General features: G+C 49.7%; 1 protein-coding gene across 4 annotated transcripts in view; it reads right to left on the reverse strand.

Moving 5' to 3' along the window:
* The window catches only part of LOC126213592 (uncharacterized), a 313,729-nt gene that overhangs the window by 157,128 nt on the left and 140,390 nt on the right, over nucleotides 1–16,211 (reverse strand). Inside the window, exon 1 of one of the 4 annotated variants that reach the window (XM_049941453.1) lies at nucleotides 1,400–2,243. The exons of the other annotated variants lie outside the window; for them this stretch is intronic. Within the exon in view, the coding sequence (XP_049797410.1) occupies nucleotides 1,400–1,534 (135 nt within the window). The 5' untranslated portion in view covers nucleotides 1,535–2,243. Of the gene's footprint in view, nucleotides 1–1,399; nucleotides 2,244–16,211 lie in introns of those variants that run through there. 4 annotated transcript variants of the gene reach the window in all.

The following is a 16,211-nucleotide window of genomic DNA, read 5'->3' on the forward strand; positions in this document are numbered from 1 at the left end:
GTCGAGGAAAATGGCATCTACCTGGGAGCCTGTATCTAATATTTTCTGGGTCTTATGAAAAAATAAAGCGAGTTGGGTCTCATACGATCGCTGTTTCCGGAATCCGTGTTGATTACTACAGAGTAGATTCTGGGTTTCCAAAAACGACATGATACGCGAGGAAAAAACATGTTCTAAAATTCTACAACAGATCGATGTCAGAGATATAGGCCTATAGTTTTGCACATCTGCTCAACGACCCTTCTTGAAAACTGGAACTACCTGTGCTCTTTTCTAATCATTTGGAACCTACTGTTCCTCTAGAGACTGCTTGAAACGCAAATGTCTCACTGATCACTACTTCTTTACACTCACATGGAGACAGTGCACACACAGTTGAGTGCACGACTCTACCACTGCACCATCTGTACAAGCTTACCAATTCATCTATCATCTGTGCGGCACACAGGATTTTTTTTTTTTTTTTTTTTTTTTTTTTTTTTTTTTTTTTTTTTTTGCCCCCTGGTGAGCTTATACACATATTAAATATGCACATCACCTTGACAGAGATTGGCATACTATGGAAGATAATTAACTTGGTGAAGGTGGGTGCAGTGCAGACAAAAACCAAGGTGAAATACCTACGGGAGCTGTCCGAGGAATTCAGCATCAGAACTCCTGCGAGACAAGGTAACATAATTTCACCACTGGTTTTCAATTTGGGCTTCACAAAAGTAATTCCGGAAATGGAAAGAAAGGCAAAGGAGTAAAGGTAACTGGAAGAACACAGTTATTGGGATATGCAGACAGCATGGCAGCTACGGAGGAAGAGATGACAGGCACTGTAGGGGACACAGTAAAGAATGTATCAGTCGATTAACGCAGAGATGACTGAAATAACACAAGTAGACAGAGAAGCTCTAATAACAGCCAATTACAGGCAGGAATATGAGACATAACCAAAATGGAAAATTTAAATATCTTGGTTCCTGGCTCAACAGAAATAATAATTTGAAACAAGATGTTAATCAATGTATGTCAATGTATCAAGGTTACTTCAGAGTGAAGCAGATAATGTCATTACAAAAATGTATGAACTAAAACCAAACTTAACTTCACAATGCAGTGACAGTACTAACGTTGTTATGTGAGACAGAAGCCTTACGCAATACAAAAGAAGGTGAGAACACATTAATTTCGAATGGAAAATGCAGTGACAGTACCAATGTTGTTATGTGGGACAGAAGCCTTACACAATACAAAAGAAGGTGAGAACACATTAATTTCGAATGGAAAATCGGGAAAAAGATCTCTGGACTAATCCACGAAGAGTACACCTGAGGACATGGAAAGAAACACTTGAACATTGCACAGAAGCTTAATGTGCAGAGAATAACCTGGCAGAAGGCCAGACACTTACCGGGTCAAAGCTGTGTTTACAGGAAAACCGGAAGGTATCCATCCAATTGGAAGATCGAGGAAGCGATGGCAGGACGGACTTCAGAAAGACCTTCAGCAACTGGATGTCCAGATCCAAAGTCCACACGATTGCCATCTACTGAGGAACACTGTTAGTTTGGTGCACGATCTTCAGGGTCCGTGATCACCGATATTTATATCTGGATGTGTGTAACTGGTTTCTTAATAACGTAATATTTTGCATAATTATTCAAAGATCGCAAATAAAATGTAGAGGTGATACATCTTCTTCGTTGTACAGTTCTGATCGAGGACGATTACTGTGTTACTTAATGGCTGTGAAGGAGTCTTGTACTTACTAAAAAAAATTGAGGCAGACCAAACTCATCCTTACTGATCCCGTGAAAAACCCAGGATCTCTACATTACGTGAAGAATGCCAAGTACAAATGTTTAGCTTTCTTTATACTTCAATCGCCGGTGTCAAGTTGTGCAAGCCACTACCCGTCTAGGGGGAGTACCGGGACTTTTTGTTGGTGACTTAAGATTTCTTCCTATTTTTTATCACTTTTTCAAACACACTCTCAGTATAACCTCACTGTGGCCTAAGTGACGGATCGAATCGTCCCCTCGACACAACAGCTGTTTGTTCGGGTAAAAACGCCGCCAATGAGGTGAGTAGGGATTCGGACTTCATTCCGACACTAATCGACACTTGCCACCACCGTCTCGATCGGTCAGTGATCTGTTCGTGTCTTGCCTATAAAAACCTCTCGCCTCATTTCTAGCTTCCTCAGATGCCCTCTCCCTGGCAGACTACACTACAGACCGCTCGACACTCACACAAACTCGTGTCAGAGGATTGTGGGAGAACCGTCAGCACGAGGGAGTGACGCAAGGTCGGCCCGGCACATTCGCCGCTCGAGCTGCTGCCTGTACCGGTCCCGCTCCTCCGTGACGCGTGCCACCGCCACCTTGATGCGCTGCAGCTTGGCGACGAGTGTACGGTTCTTGACCTCGAGGGCCCGGCACTGACGTAGCCGCTTGACGCGACAAATCTGAGCGTAGCCCCGGTTCTTGAGTGTGCGCCGCCTCTGCTTGAGGTGCATTACGACCTCCTGCGGGTAGCCTCGGAGTTTCCTGTTGAGCTCGCAAATTGACAGCGATACGAGATCGTCGTCACTGACGATACCCTCGGCAGAGGATGTAGTGGACGTGCCGTAGGGCTGCTGTGCCAAAGCCTCTGGTCGCAGCTGCTGTCGTGGCAGGTGGCGAGCTGCCGACAAGAGGGGCGGAGTACCGAGCAGTCGCACGAGAACCGGATCCGCACCGTCGACCTCACGCTCCCGGCACTGTCGCACTTGTTTTGGGCAGGAGTCCTGCACGTAATTCTGGTTACGGAGCGTGCGCCACTTCTCCTCAAGGCGCACCACCTCCTCGGGTGGGTAGCTCTGCAGCTTCTCGTCGAGATCGGAAATTCGCAGAGACACGAGAGCGCCGTCACCGAGGATCTCCTCGGCAGAACACGCGGTGGAGGTGGCATCTGGCGGCTGTAGCGTCAGCTCACAGTGGCGATACTGTCGTGACCGGTCACAGTCGTGTACAGTGGACGAGTCAGAGCCGGTGCCCGGCAGCCACGAGACCGCCGGCTCCTCGATGTCGACCCGAACCTGTCGCAGCCGTTCCTTGCGGCACTTGTGCCAGGAGATGCGTTTCTTGAGCTTACGCCGCTTCTGCACGAGGCGCGTCACCACCTCGTGTGGGTATCCGCACAGCTCGTTATTGAGCTCGAACAACGATAATGACACGAGAGCGTCATCACTGAGGATGTCCTCGGCGGTGGACTCGGTATACGGCCGTTGTCGTGCTTCCCCGAGGAGGCGATCGTGTGACAGTGGTGAGTCGGAGCCGACACTCGGCGGTATCTGCTCCTCACTCTCGGCACCAACCTCCCGGTACTGCCGCAAATGTTTGCCGGGTAGGTTCTGGGGCTCGGGCCACTTCTGATCTACGCTCGGCACCTTCTCGCACGGAGAACCGTGCAGCTTCTCGTCGACTGTGTCGTCACTGACAATATCCTCGGTGGACGAGGCAGCGTGCGGCACCTGCGGTGACAAATCTCGGGGGCAGTGCTGTCGGTAGTCGTGTGCTGTAGACGAGAACGTACCGGCATCTGGCATTCGCACCGATACGTGCTCCCCACTGGCGATCTCTAGCCTCCGGTGCTGTTGCCTTTTGCTGCTGTCGCCGTGTTCGTTCCGGTGCTGCTGTCGTGGCCGGTGTGCCTCGGGCGAGACGGAGTCTTCGCACGGCGGTCGCACCGGCACCCGCTCCTCGCCGTCACACTCGAACTCCCGAGACTGTACCGGCTGTCTGTCGCCAGTATTCTGCGTGCAGATAGAGGGCCGTTTCTGCTCGAGGCACCTCGTCACTTCGCACGGGGTGCCGTGCCGTCTGTGGTCATTCTCGCACGTCGACGGTGACGTAAGAGTGTCACCACTGTCAGGTTCCACGGAGGAGGAGGAGGCGGTGTACTGCGGAGGAGGCAGTGGCAGTTCCTCGTGGGGCTGCTGTCGCGGCCGGTGGTGTCGGTTGTGAGGTGCCACTGAAACGGGTGGGGTGTTCGACAGCTGTACCGGAATCTGCTCCTCGCTGTCGCCCTCGGACTCCCGGCACTGTTGTAGCCTTTTGCTACAGCAGTTAGGTGCGTAACCACAATTCTCGACTGTACAGCACATCTGCTCGAGGTGCACCACGTCCTCGTGTACACGATCGGGCAATTTTTCGTCAGGCTCGATTTTCGAAAATGACACGAGTTTGTCACCAGTGAGTACGTCTCCGGTGGAGCGAGGTGGCCGCGGTGCGAGCTCGCGGTGGTCCTGACGTCGGAGCCGGTCGTCGTCACACACGGTGGGCGAGACGGAATCGGTGTCCGGTGGCTGCACTGCTAACTGCTTCTCCACCTGAAGCAATTTGTGCTGCCGCAGCTGTTTCCTGCGGCGGTCCCGGGCGTACTCGCGGTTCTTGAGCTTGCGGCGCTTCTGCATGAGGCGCACCGCCACCTCGGGTGAGTAGCCGCGCAGCTCGCTACGGAGCTCGTACAGTGACAGTGACATTAGAGCGTCATCACTGAGGATGTCTTCGGTGCCGGAGGTGGAGGACGCGGCATACGGTGGCTGTGGTGCCCGCTCGTGGTCGCGCTCCTGCTGTCGTGGCCGGTGTGCCGGTGACGAGACAGAACCGACACTCGGCAGCAGAACCGGCACTCCCTCCTCACTCTCGACACTGGCATCCTGAAGCTGTCGCGACAGTTTGCCGTGTAAGTTCCGCGTGTAGCTGTAGTTGAGGAGCTTGTGCCAATTAGGTTTGAGGCACACCACCTCACTGCACAGAGAACCGTGCACCTTCTCGTCGAGCTCACTCACTGACGGCGACACGAGTGTGTCTACGCCGACAGTGCCCTCGGTGGAGGAGGTGGCATACGGCAGCTGCGGTGCTAGCTCGTGCCCGTGTCGTCGAGGGCAGTCGTGCTCCACAGTCGAGACGGAACCTGCACGCGTGGGTCTCTCGGACACGTGCTCCTCAGCGTTAACCTCTAGTTCCCGGTTCTGTAGCTGTTTACTTCTGCAGCTCAGCTCTTCGGTGAGCCCGTGCTGCAGCTGGTGGCAGTGGCGTGTTTCGGGTGAGGCAGAGTCGGTGAGGAGTGGATGTACCGGCAACCGCTCCTCACTGTTGCCCTCAATCTCCCGGCACTGTCGCAGCTGTCTGTTGCCGGCATTCTGCGTGTAGCCAGGTTTCTCGAGTGTGTGCCATTTCTGCTCGACACACACCACCACCTCACTTTCGGTGTCGTGCAGTTTGTCGTCAAACTTGCACATCGACGGCAACACTGTAGTGTCGTTTCTAGGTATTCCGTCTGTGGAGGATGCGGCGGATACAGTACACGGGGGCGGCAGCAGAAGTGGAGACGGCGGAGGTGGTATCGGTGGCGGCTGCTCCGATTGGTGGTGCTGCTGTGGCGGCCGGTGGTGTGCTGCGGACGACACAGAGCCGTTAGCCGGGGGACACTCCGGCACTCGCTCCCCAGTGTCGACCTCGAGCTCCTGGCGCCGTCGCGACCGTTTCCTGCGGCGTTCCTCCGAGTAGGCACGGTTTTTGAGCTTGCGCCGCCTCTCCATTACGCGCACTACCTCTCTACGCCGGTAGCCGTGCAGCTTCTTATAGATCTCACAAATAGGGAGTGACAGGAGATCATTGTCACTGAGAAGTTTTTTGGTGGAAGAGGCAGTGGACACAGTATACTGCAGCCGAGGCAGATGCAGAGGCGGAGGTGGTGTTGGTGGTGGTGGTGGTGCCAGAGATGGTGGTGGTGGTGGTGTTGGTGCCATCTCGTGGTGGTGTTGCTGTTGCTGTGCTGCAGACGATACTGAGCTTGTGTCCAGGACCCGCACTGGCACCTGTTCCTCACTGCTGATCTCAAGCTGCTGTAGCAGTCGTTTCCTGCGTCGTTCCCGTGAGTAGATGCGGTTCTTGAGCTTGCGCCGTTTCTTCATGAGGCGCACCACCTGCTTGCGTGGGTAGCCGTGCAGTTTCTTATAGAGCTCAGATGTGGAGAGTGACACGAGAGCATCATCACTGAGGATTTCCTTAATGGAGGAGTTGGTGGACACGGTGTATTGCTGCTGTGGCGGTGGCGGTGGTTGTGGAGGCTGCACCAGCGGTTGCGCCTGCTCGTGGTTCTGCCGCCGCTTCATCTGGTGGGATGCTGCGGACGATGCGGAGCTGGCGCCCGGGGGCGTCACCGGCACCGAGTCCTCACTGTCGACCTCGAGCTCCCGGCAGTGTCGCAGCCGTTTCCTGCGGCGGTCCTGCGAGTAGCCGCGATTCTTGAGCCTGCGCCGCTTCTTCAGGAGGCGTACTACCTCACTGCGTGGGTAGCCGTGCAGTTTCTTTTTGAGCTCGCACATCGTGAGCGATACTAGAGTGTCGTCACTCAGGACTTCCTCGGTGGACGAGGCGGTGGACGTGGTCTTCTCCGGCTCGGGTGGCGTCAGGTCGCAGCGGTGCTGCTGCGACCGGTTACGGTGGTGCACCGCAGGCGAGACGGAGCTATTGACGGGCGGCTGCACCCGTATCTGCCCATCACTGTCAACTTCGAGATCCCGGTGTCGTCGCAGCCTTTCACTGTGGCAGTTCTGTGTACAGCTGCGGTTTGCAAATGTGCGCCTCTTCTGCTTCGGGTGCACCACGTTCTCACGAGGGGTGCCGCACGATCTCTCGTCAAGCTCGCACGGTGACAGCGGTACGGGAGTGTTGTCACCGAGAACATCCTCAACCGAAGAGTCTGTGAAAATAGCCTGCTCTAGCTCTGGCGGCAGTAGCTCGTTTCGTCGCAGCCGTGGCCGGTCGTGGCGGTGCACCGAAGGCGAGTCGGAACTGACGGCCAGTGGCTGCGACAGCACCCGTCTCTCGCCGCCGTGCCGCCGTGGCGCGTACTCAGCCGGCAGCTCGGAACAGTCGCCAGTGACGGCGAACGTCGTCCCCGGCGCCCGGCAGGTGGCGGCCGGAACAGACTCGTCCCGCGGAGGCAACGCGACGTCCACCGTGCAGCCGGGCTGCAGGTCCAGGTCGCACTCCCGTGCGATGCGGGTCAGTTCCACCCTGAGGTGATGCAGCTTGGCGACGAGCGTGCGGTTGGTGACCTCGAGCACGTGGCGTTGCCGTCGCCGTTTGCTGCGGCAAACCTGCGCGTAACTGCGGTTTTTGAGCGTGCGTCTCTTGCGTTTGAGGCGCGTCACCACCTCCCGCGGATAGCCTCGCAATTTCTCCTTCAGCTCGGACATCGGCAGTGACAGGAGAGCCTCGTCACTGAGGACGTCCTCGGCAGAGGAGGCGGTCGATGCGACAAGCGGCAGTCGTGCCGCCGGCTCTCGAAAGTCGCCGTCCGAGTCGACGGGTGTGCCTCCGGGCGCACAGCCGGCAGGGACCGGCACCGGCAAATCTGGGGGTTCTACCGTGGCGTTGGCCGTGCAGCTGGGCTGCAGTTCGAGCTCGCCAGTCTGCGTGACACGTGCCAGCTCCGCTCTGAGGTGCCGGAGTTCGGCAACCAGCATACGGTTCGTGGCCTCCAGGTGCCGGCTCTGCTGGAGCCGCTTGCTGCGGCTGTTCTGTACGTAGCTGCGGTTCTTGAGCGCACGCCGCCTCTTCTTGACGCGCAATACCACCTCGAACGGCCAACCGGACAACTTCTTGTTGAGCTCACACGCCGACATTGACAAGAGAGTATCGTCGTCGAGGATGTCGTCATCGAGGATGTCCTCGGTGGAAGAGGACTTCTGCAGCTGCGGCGAAGCCAGCTCGCGGCTCAGCTTCGGAGACCGACTGTGGTCGGCGGTCGGCCCGGACGTACACTGCGCCTTCAGCGTGTCGTCTGTGCGATCGGGCTGCAGGTGGAGTGTCTCCGGTGCCAGAGAGTGCACGGCAGACTGCAGGAACCGGCCCACGTCGTTAGCCAGTGCCTCGGTCAGTACCTTTCGGCTGCACGCAGAGAGTTCTCGTGGGTGTCGCGAACGTGGCCTCGTCAGCCGACCGGTGTCGATAGCCGAGGGAAATTCCTGGAAGAAAAGATATAGTGGATACGTGGCTTAACCACTACCTGGGGGATTGTTTCCAGATTTTCAATCTACAGTGGAATGTGCGCCAATTTGTGGATTGCCAGCCCCGCGAGGTAGCGAGAAACGTCTCTGAAGTTTCGAGGGTAGGTGAGCTACTGGCGGAAGTGTAGCAGTGGGGGCAGATTGTGTGTAGTGCTCGGATACCTCAGTCAGTAGAGCAATTGCCTGCGAAAGGCAAAGGTCCCGGGCTCGAGTCCCGAGCCTGCGCACAGTTTTAATCTGCAGGGAGCTTTAAATCACTGCACAATCCGCTGCAGAGCGAAAACTCATTCTGAAAACAATCCCCCATTCTGTGGCTAAGCCATGTATTCACAATATCATTTCTTCCACATTGCTAGTCCTGCAATGTTGTAGGAGAACTGCTGAGAAGTTTGGAACACAGGAGCCCAGGCACTGGCAGAGAACGAGCTGTGGGGACAGGCCTCCTGTCCAAAGGACCCAGGTTAGAGTCCCAGTCCGGCACACAGTTTCAATCTGTCGCAAAGTTTAAAATCGGCGCACACTCTGCTGCAGAGTGAAAATTCATTCTAGCAGTTATTTTAATGAGGGTATTGACCCACAGATTAGTGAAGAGATAAAGATGGTGTCATACTCATCTTTGCAGAAAGCAGTACACCTAGGTCTGCAAGGAGAGCTGGCTGATCGTTCTGTTTAATTTTCTCCCTGTGGCAACGACTTCCGGTGTATGTAAACAATGAAGATAAATTGCGAACATTGGAAATACTCGGATCGTATTGTTAATAAGTCTCACACCACTCATTATACTTACTATAGAGAGACTGGCCACCCAAGTGCCAACTGCAACCGATCACGGAACAGACAGGGAAGAGGCAGACGAGGACCGAGAAGTTTTTGAGTCGACGGGAGATCTGGCAGGGAAATGGCAGAGGGGCCAGTCTTCACCACTCCCAGATCTCCACAAAGTCGCTGATGAAGTAAATTTTTGTGAGTTAAAGAGGTGGTAAACACAATTGCGCAAGGCAACATGACAGATAGGCCTGTTAAGATTCTGACAGACAAGGGTGAGCAGGTGACCCCTAACAACAGGCAGGAAAGGCCAAGCTTCCGCATTAGTGGGCTACGGACTGAAATTATTAGTCCATTAGGAACACGTCATGTCGATCTGGAGACTGGGGGTGGACAGTATAGACTGACACGGAAGGGATCAAAAAGAGGCCACGATTTTGGCACTATTCTGGGGAAATATTTCCTGCACCACTTTCAAAGCATAGTAGACTTCTGATTCAGTCCAATCCACCAACTTGGCAGTGACAAAACTACATGCACTTGAGAAACCCAGTAAAAGTCCTATTTGCTCTATTTCGGTGTCAAGAGCCTGAGCTCCTAAAAATGTTTGCGTTGGAACAGGGAGAGTTCTCTGGGTGACAACCAGAATCCTACCACCTGCAGGAAATGTTTGTTCTGGTTGACATGCTCACCAGAAATGAGTTCTAGACCACCTGCAGATTTATGCAAAAAGAGGCATCCTAGGACAGGGAACATAAATGGAAAAACTCTGCACGTCAGTAGGTTCGGATAGTTTTGACACTCAAGAGGCAACATTTTCACACAGAACGATACTGGCCAGTATATGCAAGGTTGTGACATTAGACAAGGAACAGCACAAGTTCAAAGAAAATAAAGAAACTACACTGCAGTTCTAAGAAGTGTGTCAAATTATGCCACCTCTAGAATCCAATTCACAGGAAAATTAAATGCTTTTGTCAGAACCAGACACACACTTCCTATATCCCACGTTGAAGGAATCTGCGTGGCTGTATAACGAGAGGTGATATTTTCCGACCACATATTTAACACAGCGTGAAATTCTGATAACGAATGGATGGCCCATAGCACAAAAGCCCTAGAGCAGGCTCGTCCAAACTGTGCCCCTGGGGCGCTAGCACCCGCGACCGCCCGTGGCCAGCGCCCTGGGCGAATTCGTGTGTTGTTGCAGTGGCCAAGCCGTGTCGCTCAGCTGGCTGAGCAGACCGCCCGCCGAGCCTCGTCATGCCGCTGTATGCAAATATTGCAACAGATAAGAATTTATTTTGCGACCACACATCGCTGTATTTTTCAGCGGAACTGGGGGAAAACGCATCTAAAACCAATCTTTTTTGTTAGTTCTTTATTTGAGTTTCAATGAATGAAACAATTAATCGTTAAAGTGATAAAAGTGTTTAAAAAACAGGATTGTACAAAATTAATTTTATGTTCTTTTTTGGCGTGGTACGAGCAGGAAACAGGTGGGCAAAGTTTGTGCGCAAGTTACAAATGATCGTTGAGAATTGGGAAAGCAAGGAAACCCTTTGCTGCTGGGAATCTCATCAAGGATTGCCTGGTCGACTCGGCGGCTTCTATTTGTCCACCAGACCTCACGGAAAAATTTGAAAAAAATAGCTCTTTCGCCTCAAACTGTTGCTCGCTGAGCAGCAATTAATGGAGAGAGCGGCAAACTTCATTTCATTTTCTATTCGAGGTGTCACCGAAGAATTTCTCAATCTTATACCATTAAAAGACAGAACCACGGTTTTGGATATTTTTCTAGCCGTGGAAAACGTGTTAGAATCAATGGGTTTAAAATGGGAATGCCTGATCAGTGTAACAAGGGATGGAGCCCCTGCGCTACGAGGGATACGCACTGGATTTCTGAGTTACGTGAGGTCAAAAATGGCTGAAGTTGGCTGTTCCTTATTCGCGACAGCCCATTGTCTGTGCGAAGACTGTCAACATAACAAATGTTATGGACACAGTTCTTCGAACGGTTAATTATCTTCACTCGCATGGACTCACACATCGCCAATTTAAAGAATTTCTGGCTGATGTCGAGGCAGATTACCCGGACATCCCCTACCACACCGAAGTAAGATGGCTGAGCAGAGGAAAGGTGCTTCATCGGTTTTTCTCCTTGAGGGACAAAATAAATACCTTTTTGGAAATGAAAGGACGTCCAGACGAATTACTTTGTGATCCTAAGTGTGTGGCGAATTTGGCTTTTTTGAGTGACCTTACTGGTCATTTAAATACTTTGAACATTTCACTCCAATGCGAAAATCACTATGTCGTTGATTTAGTGCAGGCGATTGAAGCATTAAAAAAATTACAAGACCGAATTACAAGAACGGTTTGAAAACAGATTTTTGGAGATAAGTGAGCTTCAGTCGGCCTTAGATATATTTTTTCGCCCGTTTTCCCTTCGGCATAGGACGTCTCACAAGTGCTTCAACTAGAGCTGATTGACCTGCAGTGCGATATCCGCCTGAAGGACCGCTTTCTCATGTGTAAAACTTCAGATGACTTTTACAGCTGTCTTCCACGAGAGAAATATCCTCTTTTGCACAATCACGCGGTCTAAGTTCTCTCAATACTCGGTTCCACGTATATCTGTGAGCACTTTTTCTCTCTTTTAAAGCTTGCTAAAACTAAGAACCGTTCAATACTTGGCGATAAAAATTTGACTAATTCTTTGAGGTTAGAGTCTCAGGGAATATTGTATCAAACATTGACAAAACCGTTTCCTCGAAAAAGAAAAAAGTGTAAAATGTTAATTGTCTTCTTTAACAATGTTGACTGTAAGAGTTACAAGAGCTTTATAACCTTTATAACCTATTTTTTAATAACTTTTCAAACTTGATCGGTTAAAATTATTACGTACAAAACAGCAAACTAAGGATCCGATTTCTAAACTCTAAAAAGGGATACAAAGAGATGTAGCCCGAAGTATAACAAAAAATACTTACTTGTAACTGCTAACAGTAAAAATGAGACTCTATATCCCTTACATAAAGTTATTTCTAAAATAGAATATTTATAACTCTAGTTCATTTAAGAAACTGATATTTTTCAGAAGACGCCTATTGCACATATGACGAGTTTTCACATGCAGCGGCCGGTCGGAGTGGCCGTGGGGTTCTAGGCGCTACAGTCTGGAGCCGAGTGACCGCTACAGTCGCAGGTTCGAATCCTGCCTCGGGCACGGATGTGTGTGATGTCCTTAGGTTAGTTAGGTTTACTTAGTTCTAAGTTCTAGGCGACTGATGACCTCAGCAGTTAAGTCGCATAGTGCTCAGAGCCATTTGAACCATTTTTGCATGTGCTGTACTAATAGAATGAACGTGTGGGTCAGAAAACACCGAAGATGTTAAACTTCCTGGCAGATTAAAACTGTGTGCCCGACCGAGACTCGAACTCGGGACCTTTGCCTTTCGCGGGCAAGTGCTCTTGCCCGCGAAAGGCAAAGGTCCCGAGTTCGATTCTCGGTCGGGCACACAGTATTAATCTGCCAGGAAGTTTCATATCAGCGCACACTCCGCTGCAGAGTGAAAATCTCATTCTGGAAACATCCCCCAGGCTGTGGCTAAGCCATGTCTCCGCAATATCATTTCTTTCAGGAGTGCTAGTTCTGCAAGGTTCGCAGGAGAGCTTCTGTAAAGTTTGGAAGGTAGGAGATGAGATACTGGCAGAAGTAAAGCTGTGAGACCGGGCGTGAGTCGTGCTTCGGTAGCTCAGATGGTAGAGCACTTGCCCACGAAAGGCAAAGGTCCCGAGTTCGAGTCTCGGTCGGGCACACAGTTTTAATCTGCCAGGAAGTTTCATATAAGCGCACACTCCGCTGCAGAGTGAAAATCTCATTCTGGAAACCTAAGATGTTCTCCGATTCTTGTTTTGGATATTTTTGTCTAAAGCTTTGCGCAATAATTCTGCCACACGAACACTAGTTGTTACCTAAACGGAAAATGGTTTGCTCGTTTTACCGTTCATCGGCCTGTTTTACAGAGGTGCGCTTCCTCGGTTATTTTGTTTGCGTTGGATCTGACTGCGGGACAGTCCACCGCAGAGCAGCGGTGTGCGGTCTCTCTCTCTCTCTCTCTCTCTCTCTCTCTCTCTCTCTCTCTCTCTCTCTCTCTCTCGCTCCTATGTCGACACTAGTGACACACGGTCGCGGACGGGGCGCTGAACTGCACTGCCTGGCGCCTGCAGGTGCAATTCTTGGATGAGCCTGCCCTAGAGCATACCCTATCATTTACAATCAGTTGTGGAGGAAAGCATCTGACAGCAACAGCGTGCTGGGACAACTGCCCTTGGGCATTTTCTATTATTATCATGACCCAAAAGAAATCATTAATGGCAAGAAAACTTAACTGTCTTTGCGTCAACTCGTGAGCACTGAATCGGGCTAACCACCCCCGACACGTGTGTGCTGCCTCATATTCGTGAAATACTCTAGCAATTGGGAAAGTGTATATATTCTACCACTCTACCTACGAAGACAGGCTATCGTCAAATTGCAATCTCGCCTCGGGACACACCCGACACTGCATTTGTCACGTCTTCTAGACTGTACGAGTTTCTTAGACTGTCTTTTGGCTTGAGGGATGCACTGCACCCATCACTTTTCCCCAGTCTGCAGTATTATTATTGCATGGATTGGAACCCAACACGTATTTAGTATACCCGGATGAAATCGCTGACTTTTCACGGAAGATATAGGAACACGCTGAACAATTGAGAAATGTACAATTAGGGTTACAAGTTGTCAGCCTAAGGTTAAAGTTGGAAAAGTGTTCTTTAACACAGTGTCAGGTAAAATACCTGCGCCACATTTTTAAGTTCTGCTGGCATAAAAGCTGACCCGCATCTCACAGAAGCAGTTGACAATTCCCCACCATCAAAAACTGTGAAAGAGCTAGAATCATTTCTTGTTCTCGCTAATTACTATCACAGATAGCCTTTAACTATATTATTGAAAAATAGTATCTTTGAGTCGTATAATGGAACGTGAAATGGTGATGAAAAAAGTTAAAAGATGTTGTGACAAAAACCCCTCTCTTAACTTAACAAAATTTTGAAGAACTACTTATTCTACCATGTGAAGCTAGTTACTGCACCCTATTCCATGTTTTCAGTCAGAAGAAACACGATGAAAAGGAAGCAGTCGGTTACACATAGCATCAGCACAATGGAGACGAAATTATTTATAATAAGTGTTTTACAGTAAGTTGAGCGAGCTCATGCTAATTTTAGAAAGTCCGAATAATTGACTGATAGGATGGTCTCTGAAGCCGGGTGAATACAATTACGAGAAGGTCGCAGCAAATTACGCCAAATGATGATGCCCTAATCCAAACAGTTTGTGTCCAAAAGCAGATGAGGTACTTACAGCCGAATTGCAAGAGGTGCAGGAGTAGAACGAAGAATGCAAGCAGTACACTACACTTCCAAAAACTGCATAACAAGTTTCCATTTTATATCGTAAACCACAAGGAACTCGGCTGGTAATACCGAAAGTGCTCCTGCACTATATTATCGTACAGCATCACGACTGCGTTCTAGCTCGGCATAGTGAAAATCGGACCACAATGCCCGTGTAGCGGCGAAGTATTTCTGGAGGGGTGACATCGCAATACTGAAGATTATATTTGCGCTCGCATTCCTTGTGCACAGTGAGCACAACAATCTAAACTCAGAGTGCTGCTGGAAACTCTGCCCGAGGCCTCGACACCTTTTGAGATGGGGAGCCGTGGACATCTTACAACCATTACCACAAACAACACAAATGCATTTTGTCTACTATTGACCATATTTCACTGTAGTTCACTGTATTTCAATGCAGTTCTAGTTCAAATTGTTGATATAGCAAAGGAAACTGAGGCAACAGCCCGGTTCTACCTTTCGGAAGCCCTGACGAGATTTGTGCAAGTTTACTAGCTTTTGAGAATTAATAAATGAAGAACTACCCTTTTTCATTCTAAAGCAAATGGCACGCTTGAGTGTGTTCACAAGACAATCACGAAGATGCTTTCTTGTACGTTAACAGAACTGATAATGGGATATGTACTTACTGCACACGGTGTCTGTCTGAAACAGTTGTAGCCACGAATGAAGTTTTGTACGGGCAAAAGTTGAGCTCCCTTTTTTAAGTAGATAGGCTGCCAGCAGGCACAGACTCTGGCAAAGTCAGGGGACCAGCCATGGTACAAAGCTACTTGGAGAAAGGTGAAACAGAATAATTTCCAGAGGAGCTCCTATACAGGTAAAAAGAATAATAAAAATGCAGTCTTGGCTTTCTACCAATGGGCAGAGTGGGTCTTATTGCAAAAATCCTACAATTCTGATAGGAATGACAAAGAAATTCTCCCCGTGTTATTCACTAAGGTACACAGTTTCGTCCATAGATCCACCAACAAAGGAGTGTTGAAACTGCAGTGACTTGTTCATATTACGAAGATTCACTTAATTCGTAAATTACCTTGTCACTGGTCTTCAGCCTGGAGGAGCCTGCAAATCGCCAACTTGTTGATAATTCTAATTATGTCTGTAGCAGAGCTAAACTTTGACTAAAACCAGGACTCGTCGGCTCTGATTTATAGGAAGGCTTTTATTATGACTTTAATTACAAAACGTGATCAGAGGTTAATCAACTAGGTACATCTTGTTCTTAACAAACTCCACACTTCCGAAGAATAACGAGAGTATCCATACATCAGCATTTACATTATTATAATAATCTTCTGGTCACCCATATTCCTCGATCGCACAGTTCGTGCAGAAGATTCTTTGCTACCTCCGATTACTTTGCACGTCACTATGCCAAGTACAATATTAACGTCCTTAGGCACGGCACACAGCTTGTGCGTAATGCGTCGGAAAAGATAATAAAACATATGAAACAAGACTTGCTCCTTAATAAATCCTCTTGCATAATAATTGACCTTTTAACTTCTGGACGATTTTTCCGGATAGACAAATGAATAGATTTTCTGCTAATAAAGCTTGTTAATTTATATTCCAAATTGGGACAAGATTTCACCCTATATCAACAAAAAGGTTCATTTCCAAAAACTGTGGCTACAAAACATCCGCTAAATCTCGTTTTCTTCCTATTTGATGGCAACATACCGTGTCTTGCACTTTGTCTGCTGCTGTAAAAAGGCACTTGTGCTCTTCACTACCACCAGCAATGTAACTTCACAGTTCTCAGCTAAAAACTGATGGCGTGAACCGCCATATTGCGCAATAGAAAAAAATAAATCAGTGACTGACACAGTAAACTGTTTTATTTATATTTATCAATAGTCACAACTTTCACAATGTTGCCCTTTTATGGACAAAACAATCACTTCCCGCACCTTTCACCCCT

Source organism: Schistocerca nitens, chromosome 11, assembly GCF_023898315.1.
Source record: "Schistocerca nitens isolate TAMUIC-IGC-003100 chromosome 11, iqSchNite1.1, whole genome shotgun sequence".
Lineage (NCBI taxonomy): Eukaryota > Metazoa > Arthropoda > Insecta > Orthoptera > Acrididae > Schistocerca > Schistocerca nitens.